This window comes from Pistacia vera, unplaced genomic scaffold (genome assembly GCF_008641045.1).
Source record: "Pistacia vera cultivar Batoury unplaced genomic scaffold, PisVer_v2 Contig164, whole genome shotgun sequence".
Lineage (NCBI taxonomy): Eukaryota > Viridiplantae > Streptophyta > Magnoliopsida > Sapindales > Anacardiaceae > Pistacia > Pistacia vera.
The window spans coordinates 122,847-144,870 of NW_022195726.1; the positions used below are offsets into that span (position 1 = coordinate 122,847).

The 22,024-nt window shown below is 34.6% G+C and overlaps 3 protein-coding genes across 3 annotated transcripts; 2 read left to right on the forward strand and 1 right to left on the reverse strand.

Moving 5' to 3' along the window:
• Positions 1-9: 9 nt before the first annotated feature.
• Positions 10-1,716, forward strand: LOC116125419 (NEP1-interacting protein-like 1). Its single transcript, XM_031411154.1, has 5 exons — positions 10-254; positions 590-768; positions 908-991; positions 1,087-1,254; positions 1,345-1,716. The coding sequence occupies exons 1-5, from the start codon at positions 101-103 to the stop codon at positions 1,465-1,467; spliced, it is 708 nt and encodes a 235-aa protein (XP_031267014.1). The 5' UTR covers positions 10-100; the 3' UTR covers positions 1,468-1,716.
• Positions 1,717-5,851: 4,135 nt separating this feature from the next.
• On the forward strand, positions 5,852-9,450 carry LOC116125393 (receptor-like protein kinase THESEUS 1). Its single transcript, XM_031411131.1, has 6 exons — positions 5,852-6,053; positions 6,148-6,351; positions 8,089-8,157; positions 8,430-8,492; positions 8,576-8,898; positions 8,995-9,450. Exons 1-6 carry the CDS (start codon positions 5,852-5,854, stop codon positions 9,448-9,450), a joined length of 1,317 nt encoding a protein of 438 aa, XP_031266991.1.
• A 287-nt stretch (positions 9,451-9,737) lies between these two features.
• On the reverse strand, positions 9,738-12,722 carry LOC116125394 (nitrate regulatory gene2 protein-like). The gene is made up of 4 exons (XM_031411132.1): positions 11,735-12,722; positions 10,964-11,193; positions 10,623-10,843; positions 9,738-10,530 (listed from the first exon to the last, which is right to left on the reverse strand). The coding sequence occupies exons 1-4, from the start codon at positions 12,720-12,722 to the stop codon at positions 9,738-9,740; spliced, it is 2,232 nt and encodes a 743-aa protein (XP_031266992.1).
• Positions 12,723-22,024: the final 9,302 nt, after the last annotated feature.

Sequence of the window (22,024 nt, forward strand, 5' to 3'; positions counted from 1 at the left end):
TAAGAACCCAATTAAGCCTTTCAATTTTTTTGTATATCACCAACACCCACCTTTGCTTTTATTGCGTAGGAAAAAGCTTTGGATTAAGGAACCTAAATCAATGGAGTTTTATGCATACCCATCTCGTTTCTCTATGTCATCTTTGTCTTTGTTTGGGAATTTCTTTGAAAGAGTCAAAGATTTCTGCACTTTCGCCGTTTCCGCCATTCTTGGGAACATCTTCTCGGCGATCTTCACTTTCTTCTTTGCATTAGGTTGGTTGGTTGCCTTTTCTTTATGCCCTTCTTGTTTTATTCAACATTATTTGGTTGTGTTAATGAAGTGATAGTTTGTTTTGATCTTTGATCTGCTTGTGTTTCTGTTTCTGTTTCTGTCTGCCATTTTAATTTTGGATATTATGTTCATCTTTATGCGTATTTTATAAGGTTATTGTAAATTTATATGGAGACAATGATGTACTAGCATGTCATTTTTCTAATTATGCTAATGATTTTTGCGTATAAAGAAAGTTTTCTTTGGAACGTTCTGTCTCCAGAATTGTGGGTGATCTTATTTGTTTGATTTGAATTTGACATTTTGTGTTATATAGTGGGCACTTTGTTGGGAGCCATGACTGGAGCTTTAATAGGGCAAGAAACAGAGAGTGGATTTGTTCGAGGGGCTGCAGTTGGAGCCATTTCTGGAGCTGTTTTCTCCATTGAAGTCTTTGAATCTTCTCTTGTTCTTTGGCAGTCTGATGAATCTGGAATTGGGTGTCTCTTGTACTTGGTAACCAATTTGTCCATACCTTTATTGTTGCTAATATGATTGTTACACAAATCTAAACTTGATGATTGCGGATACTCATTTTCAAGTCTGTTATAATTGATATCATTTAACCAATTTATCATTGTTACAAACTGCACAGATTGATGTTCTTGCAAGCCTTCTGAGTGGGAGACTTGTGCGCGAAAGAATTGGTCCAGCCATGCTCAGTGCTGTTCAGAGTCAGGTATTATGCAACAAAATTTACAGTCTGATGATATATTATTAGGCTTCCCTGGATCCACTATAATCCGTAAATGGTTTCAATTTGTTGTGTATCAGATGGGAGCTGTTGAAGTAAACTTTGAGGACATGCCTAACATCTTTGACACCGGCTGCTCAAAAGGATTAACTGGAGAATCTGTTAACAAGATTCCAAAGATCACAATTGGTACTGACAACAATGTAGACGATTCTGGGGAAAAAGTCTCTTGCTCAGTTTGCCTTCAGGTTTGGCCATTATTTTCAAGTTGATTATTAGGATTCCAATCAGCTGTGAATATACTATCCAACTGAAACGATTTCATTTTGTTTGTGCAGGATTTTCAGCTTGGAGAGACGGTTAGAAGTTTGCCTCATTGCCATCACATGTTTCACCTACCTTGCATAGATAAGTGGCTCCTCAATCATGCTTCATGCCCATTATGCAGAAGGGATCTGTAATGCTGTTCTTTGTAAATTACTCGGTAGAAAAAAAGAAAAAAAATTATTTTATTATTTATACGATGATCGCCTCTAGGTTTCTTGTATTTTGTCCCACTCTTGTATTTTGTCCCTCTCAAACATGCTGGTTACTCCTCTGCTTCTCGCCTTTTCTGTGGTACTTCAACTATGCCTCAGTTAGGATCTCTGTATTTGATTTTGATGATCCATATGTATAAAAATTTTGAGTTAATATCGTCTTTAAGTTCATTCTTCACAATCTTAACTCTCTTTTCGCCGTGTGAATGGTCTTGCTACCGTAAACTTTTAAAGTATAGATCGATATCAACAATTAGATTATCTTCAGGAAACCTATCTAATGATTAATCTTATAATGTATGTAGAGGGTACCAGAAAATGTGTGTGAAATATTAGTATGTTTTCTTTTAAAGCCATTAATAGATTTGGTACATGGGCACTATGGCACCATACCAGTTATTAAAAAGTGGCCATAACCTGGATTTAGGAGAGGAACTTATCCGAAACCCCACTGTACTTCCTCATTCACTCACTTAAGCCATCTGTTGCACAAGTTAAGGCTCTTTATTTAATTCTGGGAAGCATTATGCAGTGGCAGTAGCTCCTCCTTTATGATGCTGCCAGTGCACATTTTCTGTATTATTATGTACTTTCTGTATATTTCTGGCAATAATACATTCAGAAAGGGAACCAGATGGGGTCTGGTTACATCCAAATGGGACATTTTTGTGTAGATTGGTCTTTAATTCAAAGTCCAGCACAGCCAGCAGTCCTGGATCCTTTCCACACTTTGCCTAAGCTAACCCAGTTGTTTGCAGGATTTTTCATATTGTCAAAAGTACCACTCTTCATATAATTCAAAGCAATTATAAGTTAATTCTTATTAGCGAGGATTGAAGTTCAAATTAAAAAAAAAAAAATGGTATGTTCGTGGGGGACGGGGAAAACCTATTTGTGCTCGTTTAATAAGATCTAATAAGCTCTATTCGAAGAAAATATTCTAAAAGGACCTCGAAATTGTTTAGGGTTTAGGGTACGGGACGGAAACTGTTCTAAGAAAAGTGTCCATAAATAAATTCTGAATCTGAATTTGAGTCTCACCTAAGAGAGGGGGCTGTAAATTGGTGAGTAGTACAAAGTACAAACGAAGGAGAATAGATGAGACAAAACTAAATTATTGGTCCCAAATCAAGTACAAACACCCATTAGCTCTTTCCATCTTCCACATTTAATCCTCAAAACTATTTTGAATCTTCAACTTTATCTCATTCATTTCATTCACTCCCCTCATAGCTATAACAATTTTTTTTTTTTTTTAATTCACAATAAGAAATAAATAAGAAATAATAATTAAAATTAGTAGGCCACAGTCTTCACCTACCTCAGTTCATGTAAGTAAACTTGTCCATCCTCCTAAATTCAATTCCATTGATTAATTATTTAGAAGTAGACAGTGGCAATAAGGAAAATTATTATATATAAATAACACACCCCACGACGTTTTAACAATTTACTGAAACTATTAAATACCCTGTATCAATAATACTTTTATAGGGATTTTTTCTTTTAATAATCTCATATCGGTTTTTAATAATTTCGAGGGGTTCTTAATAATTTTAGAAGGTTTTTAATAATTTAAAACCATTAGAATTTACTCTTGTTTAATTCTAATTTTTCAAATTCATCTTTGTATTTGCATGATTAGTACAAAACCAAATAAATAACTCTAGAATTTACTCTAATTTTTGAAGCCACAAACTCAAATACAATACCCATTAGCTCTTTCCATAAATGACACACCCCACAGGACTTATCCAATATCTTTTTTTTCTCATTTTATTAATTAATTTCATGTGCCCATTTAAAAGTCTTTCAGCGTTCTGACAATTTTCTCGAAAACTATTAAATACCTCATATTAAGAATAATTTTATACTTTTATAGGCATTAATTTTTTTTTTTTTTTTTAATCTCATCTGTTTTTCATAATTTCGAGGGGTTCTTAATAATTTTAGAGGGTTTTTAATAATTTGAAACCATTAGAATTACTCTCATTTAATTCTAATATTTCAAATTCATCTTTGTATTTGCATGATTAGTACAAAACCAAATAAATAACTCTAATTTTTGAAGCCACAAACTCAAATACTCAAATGGGGCAGCCAATATTTTATTTATAGTATAGGCTTTTTCTTTGAACCACATATATATAAACTCTTCATATATATATATATATATTTTTAATCGATGGTTCTTGAAGTTGCAACTGGACCATCTACTTTCTAACAAACAATTGCATTCTTTAACTAGAAAAGAGAACAGAATCATGTGACCTTATCACGTGTTTGATTTTCTTTTACCAATTAAATGTCAATTAATTTTGGAGAAAGTAAAACTTTGTGCATTCCAACATTAAATGGCAAATAGGGATAGTCAAATATTGAGAGAGAGATTTAATATGTATCCCTCGACTCATAGTCACATCCCAAAACCTAGTAGGCTACACCTGGCAAAACGGGCGGGCCGAGTCTAACGGGTACGAGTTCAAAAGAACTGATTCTAAATTTGTCAAAAATATTGGACCCTTACCCTAAACTGGTTTGGGTGGACCTGCGAGTATCCGTTATTGTTCACTATAATTTTCACTTGTTACAATCACACGCTTACAATTTCTGCACTTTTTCATTTGTTACAATCACACGCTTACAATTTCTGCACTTTTTCATTTGTTACAATCACACATCCACAATCAACTCCTGCAAATTCATTTCAATTCAACAGACAACTGTAGATCCGCTGCAAATCAGCCAAGGCTCCTCCTCCAAAGAGAAAAAGAGTCACTTGGGGGTTAGCCCACCTGCAAAAAAAGGGCCAGAGCCAAGTACGGGTCGAAAAAAAGGGGTCCAAATTTTCAAACTCGTACCCTATATTATTTTAACGGGTACGGGTCCACCTGCGAGTAATTACCTGTTTTGCTAGGTTTACCAAAACACATGCACTAATGCAATTCTTTTATTGGGTTGAGTTTATATATGAATTAAAATTCTAATTTTCTAAATGATTTTGCATATATAATTTGCTAAAACCTGACTTAGTCTAAAAATACCTCAATCGATCATCAATTATAAATTAATTAGTTAATGGCAAATAACATTGAATTAATTAACATAATGTTATTGATGCAGCCCGATGGGTCGAATAGTGTTGATGGTGTCCGAAGGTAATGATTTTTGACAAAGCACTCCGAAATGGCCAAACGAACAAAACTCATATTAAATTATGATGATCGTCAGTTTTTCGCCTTTTGGAGTCGTTTTGAATGGTTTTTGGATATTTTTATGATTTTTAGGGTTGTTTTTGCGAGTTTCTGAATGCTTTGATGTTGTTTATGACTGTTTAATTTTCCTTTCCTTTGTTTTTTCGGATTACGTTTTTAAGGGAGAACTATTTAAAGGTTGCTTCTGTCCTAAGAACAGAAGATTTTGGATTATTTGGACTATTTTTATATTAATGAATTATTGAAAACCCTAAAAGGGATTTCATATTATACAGTATCCGAATCTTGACACAATTCGGTAGTGGTTATCGTATCTTTGTTTTCTACATTCAGTCATCTCTAGATTGTTTCGTATCAGTTATGGCACATACAGTACATTTGTTAAATTTTCTTGTTAAAGAATCTCTCACATCACGATAACCCACAATTGAAACATCCAAAAATTAATCAAATAATTAAGTAATGAAAATTGACAATTAAGTGAACAGCTAGACCAAAACAATCACAACAAGACACAACTGCAATGCCTGGTTTGACTGTTTCCACTCACTTATTTCATTAGATTAAGGCAAATCCTTATCTAATTACAAAACTTAGTTTCTAGAAACTAGAAAGGACAATAAATTAATACTGTTTACTTTCATCATTTCCATTAATTAATGCCCAGGAATCATGGATTAAGACATGGATTTAAACAATGTTTGTGATGTAGAGGATTTGTCAAGTTCTGATTGTGAATTCTGCATGATTTTGTTCATAAAACGGTGCGTTTTTTTGCATGGAGTTTTGGCCTATGTGCCGGCCGCTTTAGAGCGAGCTTGTGACCAAGTCCTTGGTGACATTGAGTGTGACTCTTAATTAATCGAATATATAAATTAAGTTGAAAGGATTCATGTTCTGCCGGCAAAATTTATTTATCATAGTTGATGTTGTATGTATTTCTCTTCTGTTCAATGAAGCAAATTCAGTTTTTCATGCAAAGAGAACGTGAAACTGGGAATTGTAAAGAATGAGAAGAGACTGCCAGAGATGAATGCGAAGTAAAATTCTATCTGGTTTTTGTTGTGATGAATTTGAATGTTCAGATAACAATGGCGAAGAGATTTCTGGCAGACAGTTCGCAAGCATTAGCCAATTCTCCAGAGGAAGCTCCGCAATCTGATAGTTCTCATCATAAATACATTTTGGGAGGAGTTATTATCGCTGTTTTTGCAGTCTTGTTGGGCGTCTCGTTGTTCTTCTTTTTCTGGAGAAAGCTCTTGCCACTTATAAGGCGAAAATGGACTCAAAGAGGTGAGTTAATTAAGCTTTTTAATCACCATTAATTTATAGCTCATATCCTCTTACTGATTAATTGTATTGTACATGGTGATCTTTAATCGTTCAGGAGGACTCAGAGCTGAAAGTTTAATGTTAAGGTGCTTCCAGCTAGAGGAGCTACAGAGGGCAACTAAGAATTTTAGTGAAGAATGTTTAGTGGGTTCAGGGGCATTTGGAAATGTGTACAAAGGGACATTTGATGCTGAAGGAATTCTAGCAATCAAAAGAGCTCATGCTGGTTCATACCAAAGTGTTGAAGAATTCAGAAATGGTAATTAATTATTACATGCTTCTTTCTACTACTAATTATCCTTTAAAAAAGTGCTAAAACTTAAAAAGGAAAGGTTAAAATTTATTTATGTTGTTTAGTGGTTTCTTGAAAAACAGAAGTGAGACTGCTTTCAAAAGTAAGGCACAGGAACCTCGTTGGTTTGGTGGGATTTTGTGAAGAAACTGGTAAGCCAACANTAGCAATAAATAAAAATATAGAGATAGACAGGGGCCAACAATAACTGAGACTTAAAGAGGAGGGGGTCCAAGGGGAATAACAAAATAAAAAAAGCGCCCCCAGTATCTCAAACCACCTCCTCCTTTAGATATTTTCACGAAAACTATTTTTTAATAATTAAATTTTATTTAAAAAAAAAAAAAAAATCTTCGAACCTTGACCACCTGTTCAACATCTAACCAATCACCATCAAAAATCAAATCACTTCCTAAATTATTTATTTATTTATTTATTTTTGTTTGCTGAATTTTGGAACCCTTGTTGAGATCTTTATTCTACTGTATACCACATTCGACCATATATAAATATCCGCTGAACAACACGTATAGAATCGTCAGACGAAGCTTCTCTTAATCTTCTTCTGTCTAATTGTATTTTCCGAGTAATATTAATCAAGCTTTGATTTTTCTTTTTCTTTTTCTTTCATCCAAAAAAGAAAGAATTATACTGAAAAGAAAATGGAAGCTTTAAATGCGAGTTAGTTGATACAGTTCTTTTTCATTTTCTCTTAGGGACTAAGAATACAAAAGCCATCTATCTCACCTTCTCAATATATAAGAATTAAGAACCCAATTAAGCCTTTCAATTTTTTTGTATATCACCAACACCCACCTTTGCTTTTATTGCGTAGGAAAAAGCTTTGGATTAAGGAACCTAAATCAATGGAGTTTTATGCATACCCATCTCGTTTCTCTATGTCATCTTTGTCTTTGTTTGGGAATTTCTTTGAAAGAGTCAAAGATTTCTGCACTTTCGCCGTTTCCGCCATTCTTGGGAACATCTTCTCGGCGATCTTCACTTTCTTCTTTGCATTAGGTTGGTTGGTTGCCTTTTCTTTATGCCCTTCTTGTTTTATTCAACATTATTTGGTTGTGTTAATGAAATGATAGTTTGTTTTGATCTTTGATCTGCTTCTGTTTCTGTTTCTGTTTCTGTCTGCCATTTTAATTTTGGATATTATGTACATCTTTATGCGTATTTTATAAGGTTATTGTAAATTTATATGGAGACAATGATGTACTAGCATGTCATTTTTCTAATTATGCTAATGATTTTTGCGTATAAAGAAAATNCTACAGAGGGCAACTAAGAATTTTAGTGAAGAATGTTTAGTGGGTTCAGGGGCATTTGGAAATGTGTACAAAGGGACATTTGATGCTGAAGGAATTCTAGCAATCAAAAGAGCTCATGCTGGTTCATACCAAAGTGTTGAAGAATTCAGAAATGGTAATTAATTATTTCATGCTTGTTTCTACTACTAATTAAAAAGGAAAGGTTAAAATTTATTTATGTTGTTTAGTGGTTTCTTGAAAAACAGAAGTGAGACTGCTTTCAAAAGTAAGGCACAGGAACCTCGTTGGTTTGGTGGGATTTTGTGAAGAAACTGGTAAGCCAATAACCATTTTATAATTCAGTGGGTTCACACAGATGCAGAGCCTTTACAGCTTTGTGCATAAAGTAGTCTTTGACAAAATGGTCAAATTTTTTGCTGTGTAACAGGACAGAAAGGAGCAAAAGTATTGGTTTATGAATACGTACCAAATGGCTCTCTGCTTGACTACATCATGGGTAATGAATTCTAATCTTTTTCTGTTTAATTACAAACAAAACATAAAAAGGCTTCAACACAGCTGACATCTTATCAAAAGAAAGACATAACTTTTTGATACAGTATATCATTCAAGAGGTCTTAGTATAAGGATAGCCACAAGAGAAATTAACAAAAAAAAAAAATTAAAGAAAAAAAAAAATAAATAAAAAAAAAAAAAAAATAAAAAGAAAAAAAAAAAAAAAAAAAAAAAAAAATAAACTTTTTAACACACTGAAATTGTGGAGTGTAGGGAGAGGAGGCAGAAGCTTAACCTGGAGGCAAAGAGTAAACATTGCAATTGGAGCAGCTAAAGGCAAGTGTTTTCACATAATTAACCCAGAGAAATACTTAGTTCTAATGGAGGTAAGTCAACTAAATGCTCCTAAATGATGACAGGGATTGCTCATTTGCATGAAGGGATAAAGCCAAGCATAATCCACCGTGACATAAAACCAAGTAATATTTTACTAGGAGAGGGATTTGAAGCGAAGGTTTCTGATTTTGGTCTTGTGAAAATGGGACCAATTGATGATCAATCTCATGTCAGTAGCCAAATCAAAGGGACGCCAGGATATCTTGACCCTGCATATTGTTCAAGTTTTCATTTGAGTCCTTTCAGTGACGTTTATAGTTTTGGCGTTATTCTTCTACAGCTCATTGCTGCCAGGCCTGCAGTTGACACAACCAGAACTCAACCTAATTATCACATCATTGAATGGGTAAGCATGCTTAAATAGTTTAGTGACATTTTATTGATTTAAGAATCTATTTGATGGTTCAATAACAATTTTTTAATTGTTATCATGAAATTGAAGGCAAGGCCTAGCATAGAGAGGGGCAATATAGAAGAGATTTTAGATGCAAATCTTCTAACTGCGCCATGCAACAAGGAGATCATGCAAAAAATGGGAGAACTTGGTCTAAGATGTGTGGTGAAAATGCCCAAAGATCGTCCTACAATGACTCAAGTATGGCAAGAATTGGAGGAGGCTCTTCATTCTGGTGAAAACTTCAACCACAAACGGCGGTCTACTTCGACTTCGAATGAATCTCGAAGATCATCGATAGGGCGGTCTCGAAGATCAATTGACAATGATCATTCTCAAAGCTTTGTGAGCATAGATGGTGTGGGATTTCAAAGGTTTCGCATAGAGATGGATAGCCAGTCATTTCAAAGCACAAGCTTGAGGCGTTTTGAGATGGATAGTATTAGCATTGATGTTGACAAGAACAATTTGAGAGGAATCAGAGAAGAAGATGTTAAAACTTGACCACCACATGATTATAAATATTTTGTTTGAACTTGCATGCATTCTCTTATGAAATATTTTGTTCCTTAATGTCTCCTTAATTCATATATAGCAGAATTAGTTTCCACAAAATAAAGATCATAGCTGAAATCTTAACTTCATGAAACCTAAAACGCTTAAGAACATTTAAAAAGACAAGTCTTTTAACACTGGAAACCTAAACTAAGTCCAGAAAAAGCCCAGTTTGAGTTTAATATTGCGCCTGTTTTTCAATTTCTTTTAAGCCTGAGCCTCCCCCTTTGGTTCTTCTACTTGAGCTGGGTTGCCATTGTTCCACCAGTTACTTTGGCATTCCCATTGTATGCAGCAAGATCAGCATACATTTGAGCAGAAGCCTTTGAAAAGTTAACCAAAGACTCAAAAACATTCGAGAAACCTGTCTGCATTCGCTGCAAAGTGAGCATCTGAGTCTTTTGGACACCGGATATGTGCTTTGCTTTATGTTTCTCAAGCCTGTTCTTGTACGTTGCCAATGAATTTCTCTTTTCTGTCAAGCGCTCATACCCATCGTCAAATTTAAACTGCACAGCTTCCTTAGTAGAACTGATCTCTGACCCAAGAACCTTGTCCTCAAGCTTCTTTAGTTCTACAGCCTTCTTATCCAATTTTGCTGTCATTCTAACAACCTTCCTCATCTGGTCTTGCTCCTTGCCTTGTTGAACATAAACTTTCCTGATATCATTTGCAAAGCTTTTCATGCACTCTGTGACCTCCTTGTGTGGCAACATATCCAAGTTAGTCTTCCAATCTTTTACCATTACTAGCAATGGTGGGTCATTGGTCCCCTGATTCCCTGGTTTGATGTCAAAGCATTTCGATATCCATTTAGAAAGAGCATCGAGGTAAGCCTTCTGAGCAGAAGTATACACAGAAAAACATGCACGCCAACATTCAACTCTTTTTTCCAGCAGATGGGTGGCATGACAGTTAGATTTGTAGCTGAACCCTCCATAACTGGGGCAATTGAATGATCCCACTTCAAACATCACTTTGCTTTGAGCTTCGTGAAGTTCACACATAACCTTGCAGTTGTTCTTCAACCTGCATGCACACGTTAGATTTATCATCTATAAAATTTAAAGTTAGAGCAAAGTTTTGTCATCTACTTTATTATTATTCATTTAATTTCTTACCCTTGTAGAAGCTCAACAATTTGAGGGTGCAACTCCTCGTCTTTCACCTTGATAATTTTGTCAGAAGTTGAAGTTGCACCCCTCACTGAAACATATATTGAGGCATGCAATTCTCTCACTTTACTTCTTGTTCTGTCGCCACTGAAAAGTCCTTCTCCAACTTCCTCGTTTCTCAGTTTGAAGCATTTCCTGTCAAAACGCTTCCTGCATTTCTCACCAATCTGAGCACGAAAATTGGTAATAAATTGCATGAAGTTGGCAAAGCAAAGATCATATAACATAACATAATATAATATAATATAAGATAAGATAAGATAAGATAAGAAGGAATTATATTTTACCGAAACATCTTGGTAAAGTATCTTCTCCCAAGCATACAACTTTGACAAGGTGAAAGCATGACTGCCCGATTGCATTGGAACATAATCGTCAAGAAATGGCTCCCTCCTGAACTCGTCCCACGAAGCAGAAGTTCTTGTACGCGAGGGAGAAAGGATGCTCAAACATGAAGAAGAGCGACTCGAAATCGAACGGCCTCTTCTCATGGAAGTGAAGAAGTTACTGGAGCCACCTGCAGCACCCACATGGATACATTAAGTTAACTGGCAGGGAAGAGCAACGACATATCAGGAAACAAGGAGAAAAAAGTTGCAAGACTTCGTTCAAAAAGAAGTAAACTTTACAGCGAAAGGTCTCCATTCGTGAACAGTAAACTTTACTGCCCATTAATTCATGAACTATTTGCAGAGGGCTTTGCTGCAGTTAAACAGTTGTATATCAATGTAGAGTCAATAGGGTTTCATAAAACGATATTTCTCAAGAAATGAGACATCTTTGAGACATTAAAACTTTTATCTTGTGTGGATCGGGGCCAAATTGATCGTTTTATGGTTTAACATGTTGCAAATGCACAGAAAAACATAATCTTTCCAAGGAAATGGGCCCATTTTAATATTATTGTATCCCAGGAGACAAAAGCGGCTGACTTTTGTTTCTAATTAAGCGAAAGAAATAGACCTGAATTGCGGATAAGCAAACAACACATGCAGGACCCAAAATATGAAATGAAGAGGAGAATAAAAATAAAAAGCTGAAAGAAAAGAACTTCTCACCGATAACGCGTTCCCAGCCCTTCTGCAAGTGAAACTTCTTCACCTCCAACATCTTTGAAACTTCCAAACCAGACTCAAAAGCCCTAAGGAAATGTTCCTCAATTTCCTTGAGGGCTTCCAATAAGTCTTTCTGGGAGGTGCCTCCTCCATTCACTATCATAAGGCTGTTTTCGTTCTCGATCTCCCCATCATTAGCATCAGCATCTACTTTGCCATCAGTTTCAGTTTTGAAGTTGCTGGTCTCCCTTTCACTTTCATTACTATTAGCTTCTTTTCTGTCACTCTCTTCAACCTTTTCTAGCTCAGGAATCCTCTCTTCTGTTCTCACCATCCTAAGATGATCCTCATCATTGCTTTGAGAAACATCACTCTCCCTCTCAGCTTTCAACCCATCATAGGGACGAAAAAAATCCCATCCAGGCACATCATCTCTTTCAAGTGGTGGCTCTGGCGGAGGCTTAGCTTGTGCCTGTGCCATCTCATCATCATCAGCATCCTCGCCTTCTCCATTTTCTTCAAGTATGGTTTCAAATTTCAGGTCATTCTCTCGGTGTAATTTTTTTTTTCCTTTGTCCTTTCTAGAAGAGGACGAAGGACATGTAGGTTTAGAAGGTTGAGAAGAATAAGAAGAGGCTTGTTTTCGTTTGTCCTTTCTAAAAGAGAACGAAGAACGTTTAGGTTTAGAAGGTTGAGAAGAAGAAGAAGAAGTAGAGGCTTCAAGGTTGCTTTCAATTCGTGTTTGCTTACGGGACATTGTTTTTATATTATGATTATCAGTTGTTTCATGGGACTCAAGGAAAGGATAACTTGTGAGGTCACAGGAAGGAGATGAATTTCTAGAGGTAATCAACCTTAAGGATTTAGCAACCGCAAGTATACACAGATTGTACCTGCACTGTGCATTTGCCAATGCATCCCTCGTTTCGAGGGTCAGTTTCAGCAAGTTCTTTCTATGTTTGAACTGTGAAACGACATTGTTGTTTTTCATCTTATAAGAAGGCATACAACATTACAACCCATAAAAAAAAATAAGACTTTTTATGGCAGAAATTGTAGTTTTGAAACAAGGGTTTTGAAGAAGAAGAGAAATAGAGGAAATGAAGCTGTGGTACACTGGCAGAAAAGACAAAGCCAAAGGTACTGCTCATGAAAAAGTTGTAGTCTTTTTGACACAATCACCTCATAATTCATATATATAACTGATAAAGTAGTAGAGACTAGGGTCTGTCTAAAAATTGGGGTTGGTTTTGGATTAAGGTGTTTAATTGACAAAGTTTTTGCATAAAACAAACTGTCTTGGTCAGAAAATGAGACTAATAATACTCTCAAATCAGACATTAGTCTTTGAAACCAAAAACAACACATGGAATAAGATTTCAACATTCAAATGAATTACTTTTCTCTCATTTTCGCATCTCTGGCCTAAACTCAGGGCACCCATTTACTTCATTGCCAAATATGGAGAGATTTTGTAAGGTTTAGCAGAGATTTTAGCTTGGTGAGCCAGTGACTGATATGAAAGAGGATAGACCAAAGCTGTGCCTAGCTTTGTTTGTTTATCAACCCCATGTACAGTAAAACTTTCTACACGCTCTTCATGGTGGTGAAATCACTGCCTTACTGATTTCTCAAACTCTTCTAAATCATATGGACTCAAAATCACCACGCGCTTAACTGATATATGCAAGGAAAACAAAGCTACTTGAAATGGATTTGAACCCTGGTGGTTTTTCCAAGGGAAGTAAAGAAGAGACCTATTTTAATGTGAGATTTAGCAGGGGATTGGCTTAATTAATACTCATAATTATAGTTTTTACTGTCATCATCACTTGATCACTTGAAAGGTGGCCTAATCTTTTCATTGAAAGACACCACAAACCTTAGCCAGAGAATAGGATTCTTGTTGATTCAGGGGGTGGCTGAAAGCAAGTAGGGTTATTATTAAACAGTCAATCAAGGTTATGGTGGAATGGAGGTACTGAAGAAAATGGTTAATCAAAATAAGAGTAAACGACTTTTTCCCACTCAAGGTTTGCCTTAATGACAATTTCTCACCCAAAAAGCTTAAAAATATTATTTTCTTAACCAAAGTTTATATTTTCGTTGATACCCAAAACCGATTCTGACGATAAAAATTCTCTTCATCATTACTATTTGAATTTTTAGTCTTTTCTCTACAAAACATTTCTTACCTTCGCTCCTAGTAATTCATCGAACACCAGTTGAGAAAGTGAAGGCTCCATTTGTTTTGTTGTTCCTATCCATATTCTCAATCCTATTCCCAAAATACTTGTTTATTTTATTATTTGAGAAATATTATTCTATGTTTTTAATTACTTTTAAACCCCTTAAGTTTTTTGATTTAATTAAACACCTCGTAGAAAAAAAAAAAGTTTAAAAATTAGTAAAAACACCCCCACCTACCCATAGTTGCCAAATTCCGACAACCACTATCGGTGGTTGTCAGAATCTTTCACAATGGCGTAGAAACGATCAGAAACGGCCTGTAATTCGCCGATCTGACCGTCAATCTAGCCTTTTGCAGCCGTCGAATGCCAGATCTCACCGTAGATCTGGCATTTTCCAGCCAGATCAATGGTGGATCTAGCCAGAAAAGGCCATATCGATGCACGACCGGTCAAATCTGACCGGTCTGCGTCGTAACGCCATTTTCTGGCCGGAGTCTAGCACTGTGGGTGGATGGGAGTGTTTTTGTCATTTTATATATTGGGGTGTTCAGTTAAATTAGCAAAACTAAGGGGTTTTTTTTATGAATTTTTAAATTTTACCTTGTAATACTCACCCTATTCAACTATCTAATATTATTCTTAAAATCTTATCCAAAATAACAAAACAAATTACCTGAAGTGCATTTTAAGTATTAACAGAATATAAATTTTGGATGAAAAAATGGTATTTTAAATTTTTTGGGTGAAATAGTGTCGTTAAGACAAACCTTGATGGGAAAAAGCTGTTTACTCATCAAAATAATAATGCAGGTGAGTTCTCTTTTACTTAACTCAATGGATTAAAATGATCATTTAGTAGTTAGTACACTGAGGAATTGACAAATGACTAAAACTGCTACAAGCTAGACAGTGGCCTCTCTGGTCACAAGATCAAAAGCCTCTTCACAGTTAATGACATTTTCGTCCTTTGAGGTTTGGAGAAAATTTTGAATTCATCCCGTGAAATCAGAAAATGTCACAATAGTCCCTGTCACACAATTGACGTTACCTATTATTAAACAGCGTAAGGGTCTTTTTGTCTTTTAACAATAAATAAGTCTTATAAATTAAAAAAAATAACGAGCAACCACCACCTCATCCTTAGACCATCTCCTTTAATCTATTTCACTCATTATTTTTGTATATATTAATTAAATATTAGGAATGATATTTTTATTAAATAATAATTATTTTAAAAATTATACTAATTTAATAAAATTAAGTATTTATTTAATCAAATAAACATTACATTTAATATAGAAAAACATTACATCTAATATAAAATGATACAAAAAAAAAAAAAAAAAGTGTTGTCTATTCAAGTTTTTTTCAATATTTTGATGATCTTACTGGATCCGGAACTAATCTACCGGAATACTAAATTGTTATTTTAGTTTATGTTGTATTTTCTTTTAATTTTAGTGTTTTTAAATTAGTGTTAATTTTTATTTTGAGTTATTGTAGTTTAATATTTGCATTGAATAAAGTTCTATTTTTAATTTTTCATCATTTTTTNTTTTTAAATTAGTGTTAATTTTTATTTGGAGTTATTGTAGTTTAATATTTGCATTGAATAAAGTTCTATTTTTAATTTTTCATCATTTTTTAAATTATATCATTATTATGAATTTATTATTATAAATAATAATCAAATTAAATTAAATACAAATACTCAAATTTGGTGTGATTTTTGGTGTAAAATTTAATACTCAAATTAACTTAACAAAATTAAAAACAAAAAAAAGCAAAATTAAAAGAAATATATATATATTTTATTCGCGCTACCGTGCCACGCCATTTTGGCGTGGTGCTACAGTGCCACGCCAAATTTGGCGCGATACTATAGCAACACGCCAATTTGGTGTTTTTTACATCATTTTGGCATGGGTTGGAGATGCCCTTAGGGCACCAAAATAACGCAGATTTCAACTCCAACCCAACGCCATTTGTTGCACCAATTTGGTGCCCTGCTACAGTGCCACGCTAAATTTGGTGTAGTACTGTTCATGCACACTAATTTGGCTAGACAGTGTTTAAACAGTAAAAATATATATATATATATATATATATATATATTGTTATTTAAATTTTGTAACACAATTGACCACTAGATTGGTTTATACCTAAAATCGGGTTTTGAGAAATATCAAGATAAATATGACATAGATGCATGTCTTTTTCATTTGTGTACGAAGAACTTTATTGTGTAGTCATTTTGTAACACAAATGAAGATGATATATGCTTTTTTTTTTTCAAAAAGGAAATAGAAGGGATGTGTTCAAAACTAATGTGTTGTATGCTCTTTTATAACATAAGTTTAAATTAAAAGCTTGAATGAACAACACATTTTTTTGAGCTTGAATAAACAATACATCTTTTCACATAAACTACAAATCTAAAAAGCTTTAATGGACAATACATCTTTTTGAATAAATCACAAATCTTAAAAGCTTGAATGGACAATACATCTTTTTTAATAAGCCACAAATCTTAAAAGCTTAAATGGACAATATATTTTTTGAATTATTATTTTTATCTAGAGTAGTATTTTCTTTAACTATAAAAACTCATACCAAATCAACTTCCAAATAATTCAACTAATATTTGATTAAATTAAATTCTTAATTAAATTAGTATAATTTTTAAAATAATAATTATTTAATAAAAATATAATTCTTAATATTTAATTAATATATAAAAAAATAATTACAATAAAAGAAAAAAAAATATTTTAAAAAATATTTTTTTTGATATAATATTTAGTTCAGTGAGTTGGAGATGTGATAGTATTTTACTACAAAAATCGCACCAATTTGTTGTGAAACTTGCAACAATTTGGTGTAATATGTTGTGAAACTTGCAAAAATTTGGTGTAATAGATTGAAGATGGTCTTATGTGATTATGTCTACCAGTTATCCTACCGCAACGACCAAGGCCACACCGAAAGCAGCAACCAAGGTATTCCAGCTCCACCCAAAATCTCTGCAAGCTCCCCGCCCCACCCACCAAAGCCTCGCCACTAACTCACCATCACTAAAATTAACAGCCACCGGAATGCCACCAACAAAAGCAAAACAAGGTATCGCCACCACTAACGCCTCAAGCCAATGTCCAATATCAAAAAACCCAACTTATAAAATAATGAAATCAACACTTACAATAGCGAATACCTCTGAGGGCAGAGAGGTGTGGTGGTGCTGCTGCGAAAAGGCTTTACAGCGCGGCCACGACGTTAGTTGTCTGACAGGGACTATTCTGACATTTTTTGATTTTACTGGATGAACTTAATACTTTCTCCAAACCTCAGGGATGAAAGGACCATTAACTCCTATCCCTGTTTTACTTTTGAAAATGTCAGCCACAGAGATCAGGGAGTTTGCATTACTTATGAATCTGGATGGATCTGCTATATAGGCCAAGAGGTAGAGAGCCACAAGACAAGACTTTAACCTTCATCGTAACATAATTGGGAGAACGACTTACACATACCCAAGATTTATCGTAACGATAAGTTGGTACTCAAAAGGTTTTGAAATGACAAATAGGTACTTTTCGTCATGTTCTGTTAGTGATTTCTGTTTATTACTGTTTATTAATAGTGAAAAGACTAAAATGCCCTTAAAAGTTTGAATTTTAGTTTTTTATAAATTTGAAAATTTCGAAAAACCCCCTAAGTTTACAAATTTCACTAAATACCCCAATATATAAAATTTTTATAAAATAACAAAAACACCCCCCACCCGCAAGTGCCAGATTCCGGCCACTACCGCCGGAATCTGGCCGGAAAGTTGCGTTACGACACAGACCCGTCGGATCTGTGTCGTAACGCGTCGATCTGGCCTTTTCCGGCCAGATCCGTGGCTGATCTGGCNTATTGATATATGTCCTTAGAATGGTAGAACCGTGACGAAGGTATCAACTGTTTCAAATCTTGATAATGAAAACCCTATGAGCACAAATGGTGGCCATTCTAGAAACGTCTATAGCCCTAGTATTATTCTAAAGTAAGGGCACAGATAATACGGTAAGGCTATCATAATGTTGAACGACCTTATCGAAAGGCAGTGACTGATCTCACTTGTCAAGGTTGTTTGGTGACAACCTGGTGCAACACATAGGTGCTTGCTGTAGGTGGATATACCGCAGCAAGTTCACTGGACTGACCCACCAAAGGATTCCATATGGACGGTAACCCTAGTGTCTATGGAACAAATCCTCTAACGAATGGTGGTGCATGTGATCCTTAGACTTGAGATCACCGGAGCGCCTTGTGCGCCGATTGGTGCAGTTTGACACTAGCCTAACACAGTTTTATTCAGAGCTGTCAATACGGTAGTGATTGGCTACATCAAGGAGTGTATCAAGACTATGGTGGATTGACAGAGGATTCATCACTCTCGGGTACGGAAGAAGTTATCTCACGGTGCAATGACACTAAAACTATGGCCACAGTGGGATTGAGTTGTTGCTCTATCCGGATTATAATATAGGTCATTGGTCCAGAAACTGAATACATAATATTGAGAGTAACCGTAGGTTGACACTGTTTCTATGCCTTCATCTCGTCGAGATAACGAATGATGAAAGGATCGAATTGTACGGTAACCATATCATTGACAGGTAGCTACTTTGCTGAATCTGAATCTATCGGGTGGCCATGATACCTTGCTAGGGGCCAATCTTGGTCTGTGTATTAGTGAGACGATTAATTGGTGTTAATCGCAATACTATACACTGCCGGTATGATGAAGAGCCTATGGGTCACACACATAGAAGATAATTTAAGAGCTAGTAAGATAGAAGGGTGTTGTCGTCTTTTTGGGTGAAAGAGTATTTTGGTAATTTCACAGTGCAATTAAATTTGCTGAGGTCGTAGCCTTTATTTAATTTGTTAGAAAAATTAAATAAGTGAAATTACGTTTAAATATGTGTTTGCACATATTTAATTAAATCATCATTATTGGTAAATGTTAATTAAATATTAATTGATTTTTTTAATTGAGATAAGGATGAAATAAATTAAAATATCTAATTGGGAGTGTTTGACAACAAAGGGTGTTTGGGTTGGAGCCCAAGCCCATTCCATATGGGAATAGGGCAACTTGGTTTGCCTATAAAGGAATATTGTTTGTGTGTTTTATTTATTACTTTATTTTGCCTTTTGATTAAAGGAAAAAAAACACAACACAACCCATTCTCTCTCCCACGCCAACTTTGGTTTGTGCCAAAATCATTGTTTTTCTTCTTGATTTCTCAAGGCTAAGGAGGATCTGCAAATCCCTCCTTGGTTCCTTGCGATTGTCTTTATGTGGACTTCTACGGTTCGATCCTACACTTGGATCAGTAGCAAACACGTTCAGAGACAATATTGGTGGAGCCTCCAACGTGGGTATGAATCTAAACTCATGTTTATTTTTCTGCAGATTCTTGTAATATATATAAACTGTAATTTCTGTGCCCTGATTTTGGGTTCTAAAGAACGATCCATTGTTTTAAAATTTTTGTTTTCCGCTGCGCAAATGGGTCATTTCCTACCAACATGGTCATGGATGCAAATGTATGATTAATGTTATGGAATGGCATGAAGATGCAATGTATATATGTTTTAAGATGATGAATGTGAGCAAGAGGTAATCTAAATGGATTGATAATCCACAGATGAATCAAAAGTATTAAGCTCACTAAAACATGTATTTACATGTCATAAGATGTTAGATATGCATATAGACAGGATGGAAAACGCGTATGCATATTCTCGTTTACCAGTTGGGGAAAGATGAATATATTCTTTAGATGCTAAATAACACATAAGCATGCCTCTCGATGATATGAGCTCTAGATAAATTTGAGGCTAGATGATATGAAGTGCTTAAGATGTTAAGAAAAGTCCAATCGGCTAGACGTTGGATGATTCCTATGCATTTAGTTGCATTACATGAGTTATGATGTTATTTACATTATGAGTGATTTGTACTCATGTTAGATGATATTTAGATGTTATGTCATGACATGTGATGTGTGTGCACTATGTTTACATACTTGCTTTTATGTGTACACTTGATGTTTTATATGGCCATGGGGTAAAATGATGAAATGTATATGAATTAGTAAGAAAAGGGAAGCATACCTAGATGTAAAAAATAAGTGGTGTGTTAATAAATATGTTTAAATGAAGGTCAGATAGCACATTCAGAATAAAATGGATCATTCCTTACTGAGCGATTAGCGCTCACCCTTTCATTGTTAATTGCTTTGTAGGTAGGCCAAAAGCAAAGGATGCTAGAGATAGCGGGGCTATTTGTGAGGGAGATGATTTATTGTCATCTTGAGGTTTTTATCTTGATGTAAATAATGTAAATGACAAATGTTTGTGAAACACCGTTGGAAGCATCCACCCTATAAATATGTTTTGATTGTTTAATTTCCAGATAAATTCTTAAAGGTTTTGAAAGTATAAATTTAGATCCTACGGGACATCTTATATGAATGTTTTGGATAATATTATTATTATTCTTGCACATATTTTTTCTAAATACAACTCATTCTCTAAACATGTATCTCCTGGATTCTCATTGAGGGATATTCAGAGGATTCCTGACTAGTAAGGAGTTTTACATTTGGTATCAGAGCAAGTATTTTGTTATTTTAAAAGGGTGTTTTAAGATGTTTTATATTGCAGAGTCATGCATTTATGAGAATTGATGACAATACCCCTCATGCAAAGTTCCACTGCTCTGGTCATCCTATCGTTGTAAGTATGTTTAACTGATTTTAGGTAAGGATTGATTTAGATGATTAACTGTAAAACCCCCCTCCAGTCAGGTATCCTCTGAATATCCCTCAAAGAGAATCCCGAGGATACATGTCTGGAGAACGAGTTGTATTTAGAAAAAATCTGTATAAGGATAATAATAATAATATCCAAAACATGCATATAAAATGTCACGCGGGATCCAAACTTATAATTTACAAACTTTAAGAAATTACACAATCAAAACATATTTATAGGGTGGAAGCTTCCAAAGGTATTTCACAAATATTTATCATTTACATATTTACATCAAGATAAAAACATCGAGATGATAATAAATCATCTCCCCTCACGTGTAGTCCCGCTGTCTCTAGCATCCCTCGCTTCTAGTCTACCTGCAAAGCAATCAACAATGAAAGGGTGAGCGCTAATCGCTCAGTAAGGAATGATCCGTTTCATTCTAAATGTACTATTTGATCTTTATTTAAACATATCTGTTAACACATCACTTATCTTTTACATCTAGGGATACTTCCCCTTTTATTACTAATTCATATGCTTTTCATCATTTTATCCCATGGCTATATAAACATCAATGTGTACACATACAAATAAGTATGTAAACATAGTACACACACATCACATGTCATGACATAACATCTAAAATCATCTAACATGAGTATAAATCATCTCATGATGTAAATAACATCATAACTCATGTAATGCAACTAAATGCATATGAAACATTTAACGTCTAGCCGATCGGACCTTTCTTAGCATCTTAAGCACTTCATATCATCTAGCCTCAAATTTCATCTAGAGCTCATATCATCGGGAGGCGTGCTTACGCGTTATTTAGCATCTAAAGCATATATTCATCTTTCCTCAACCGATATACGAGGATATGCTTACGCGTTTTCCATCATGTCTATATGCATCTCTATCATGTCTATTTGCATCTCTAACATCTTATGGCATGTAAATACATATTTTGGTGAGCTTAATACTTTTAATTCATCTATGGATTATCAATCCATTTACATTACCTCTTGCTCACATACATCATCTTAAAACATGTATTACATTGCATCTTCATGCCATTTCATAACATTAATCATGCATTGACATCATGACCATGTATATCTTTCAAAGATCATCTAACTAATGGGTAAACATTAGTACATGGCATAATTACAATAATACATTAATAATCAATTCATAATCATAAGAATTGATTATGTTAAATCTTAAACTTTAATAACCAGTTTATGCTTCAGGCCATTTTCCATCCTTTTCTCAAACGAATTGG

Coding starts and splice junctions, on each gene's coding strand:
- LOC116125394 (XM_031411132.1), bottom strand. CDS start 12,722: ATGAAAAACAACAATGTCGTTTCACAGTTCAAACATAGAAAGAACTTG. Junction 11,194..11,734: donor GGGCTGGGAACGCGTTATCG/GTGAGAAGTTCT, acceptor TGGGTGCTGCAG/GTGGCTCCAGTAACTTCTTC. Junction 10,531..10,622: donor ATTGTTGAGCTTCTACAAGG/GTAAGAAATTAA, acceptor GTGTGCATGCAG/GTTGAAGAACAACTGCAAGG.
- LOC116125419 (XM_031411154.1), top strand. CDS start 101: ATGGAGTTTTATGCATACCCATCTCGTTTCTCTATGTCATCTTTGTCT. Junction 255..589: donor CACTTTCTTCTTTGCATTAG/GTTGGTTGGTTG, acceptor TGTGTTATATAG/TGGGCACTTTGTTGGGAGCC. Junction 1,255..1,344: donor CTTGCTCAGTTTGCCTTCAG/GTTTGGCCATTA, acceptor TTGTTTGTGCAG/GATTTTCAGCTTGGAGAGAC.
- LOC116125393 (XM_031411131.1), top strand. CDS start 5,852: ATGGCGAAGAGATTTCTGGCAGACAGTTCGCAAGCATTAGCCAATTCT. Junction 6,054..6,147: donor GCGAAAATGGACTCAAAGAG/GTGAGTTAATTA, acceptor TTAATCGTTCAG/GAGGACTCAGAGCTGAAAGT. Junction 8,158..8,429: donor TCTGCTTGACTACATCATGG/GTAATGAATTCT, acceptor TGTGGAGTGTAG/GGAGAGGAGGCAGAAGCTTA.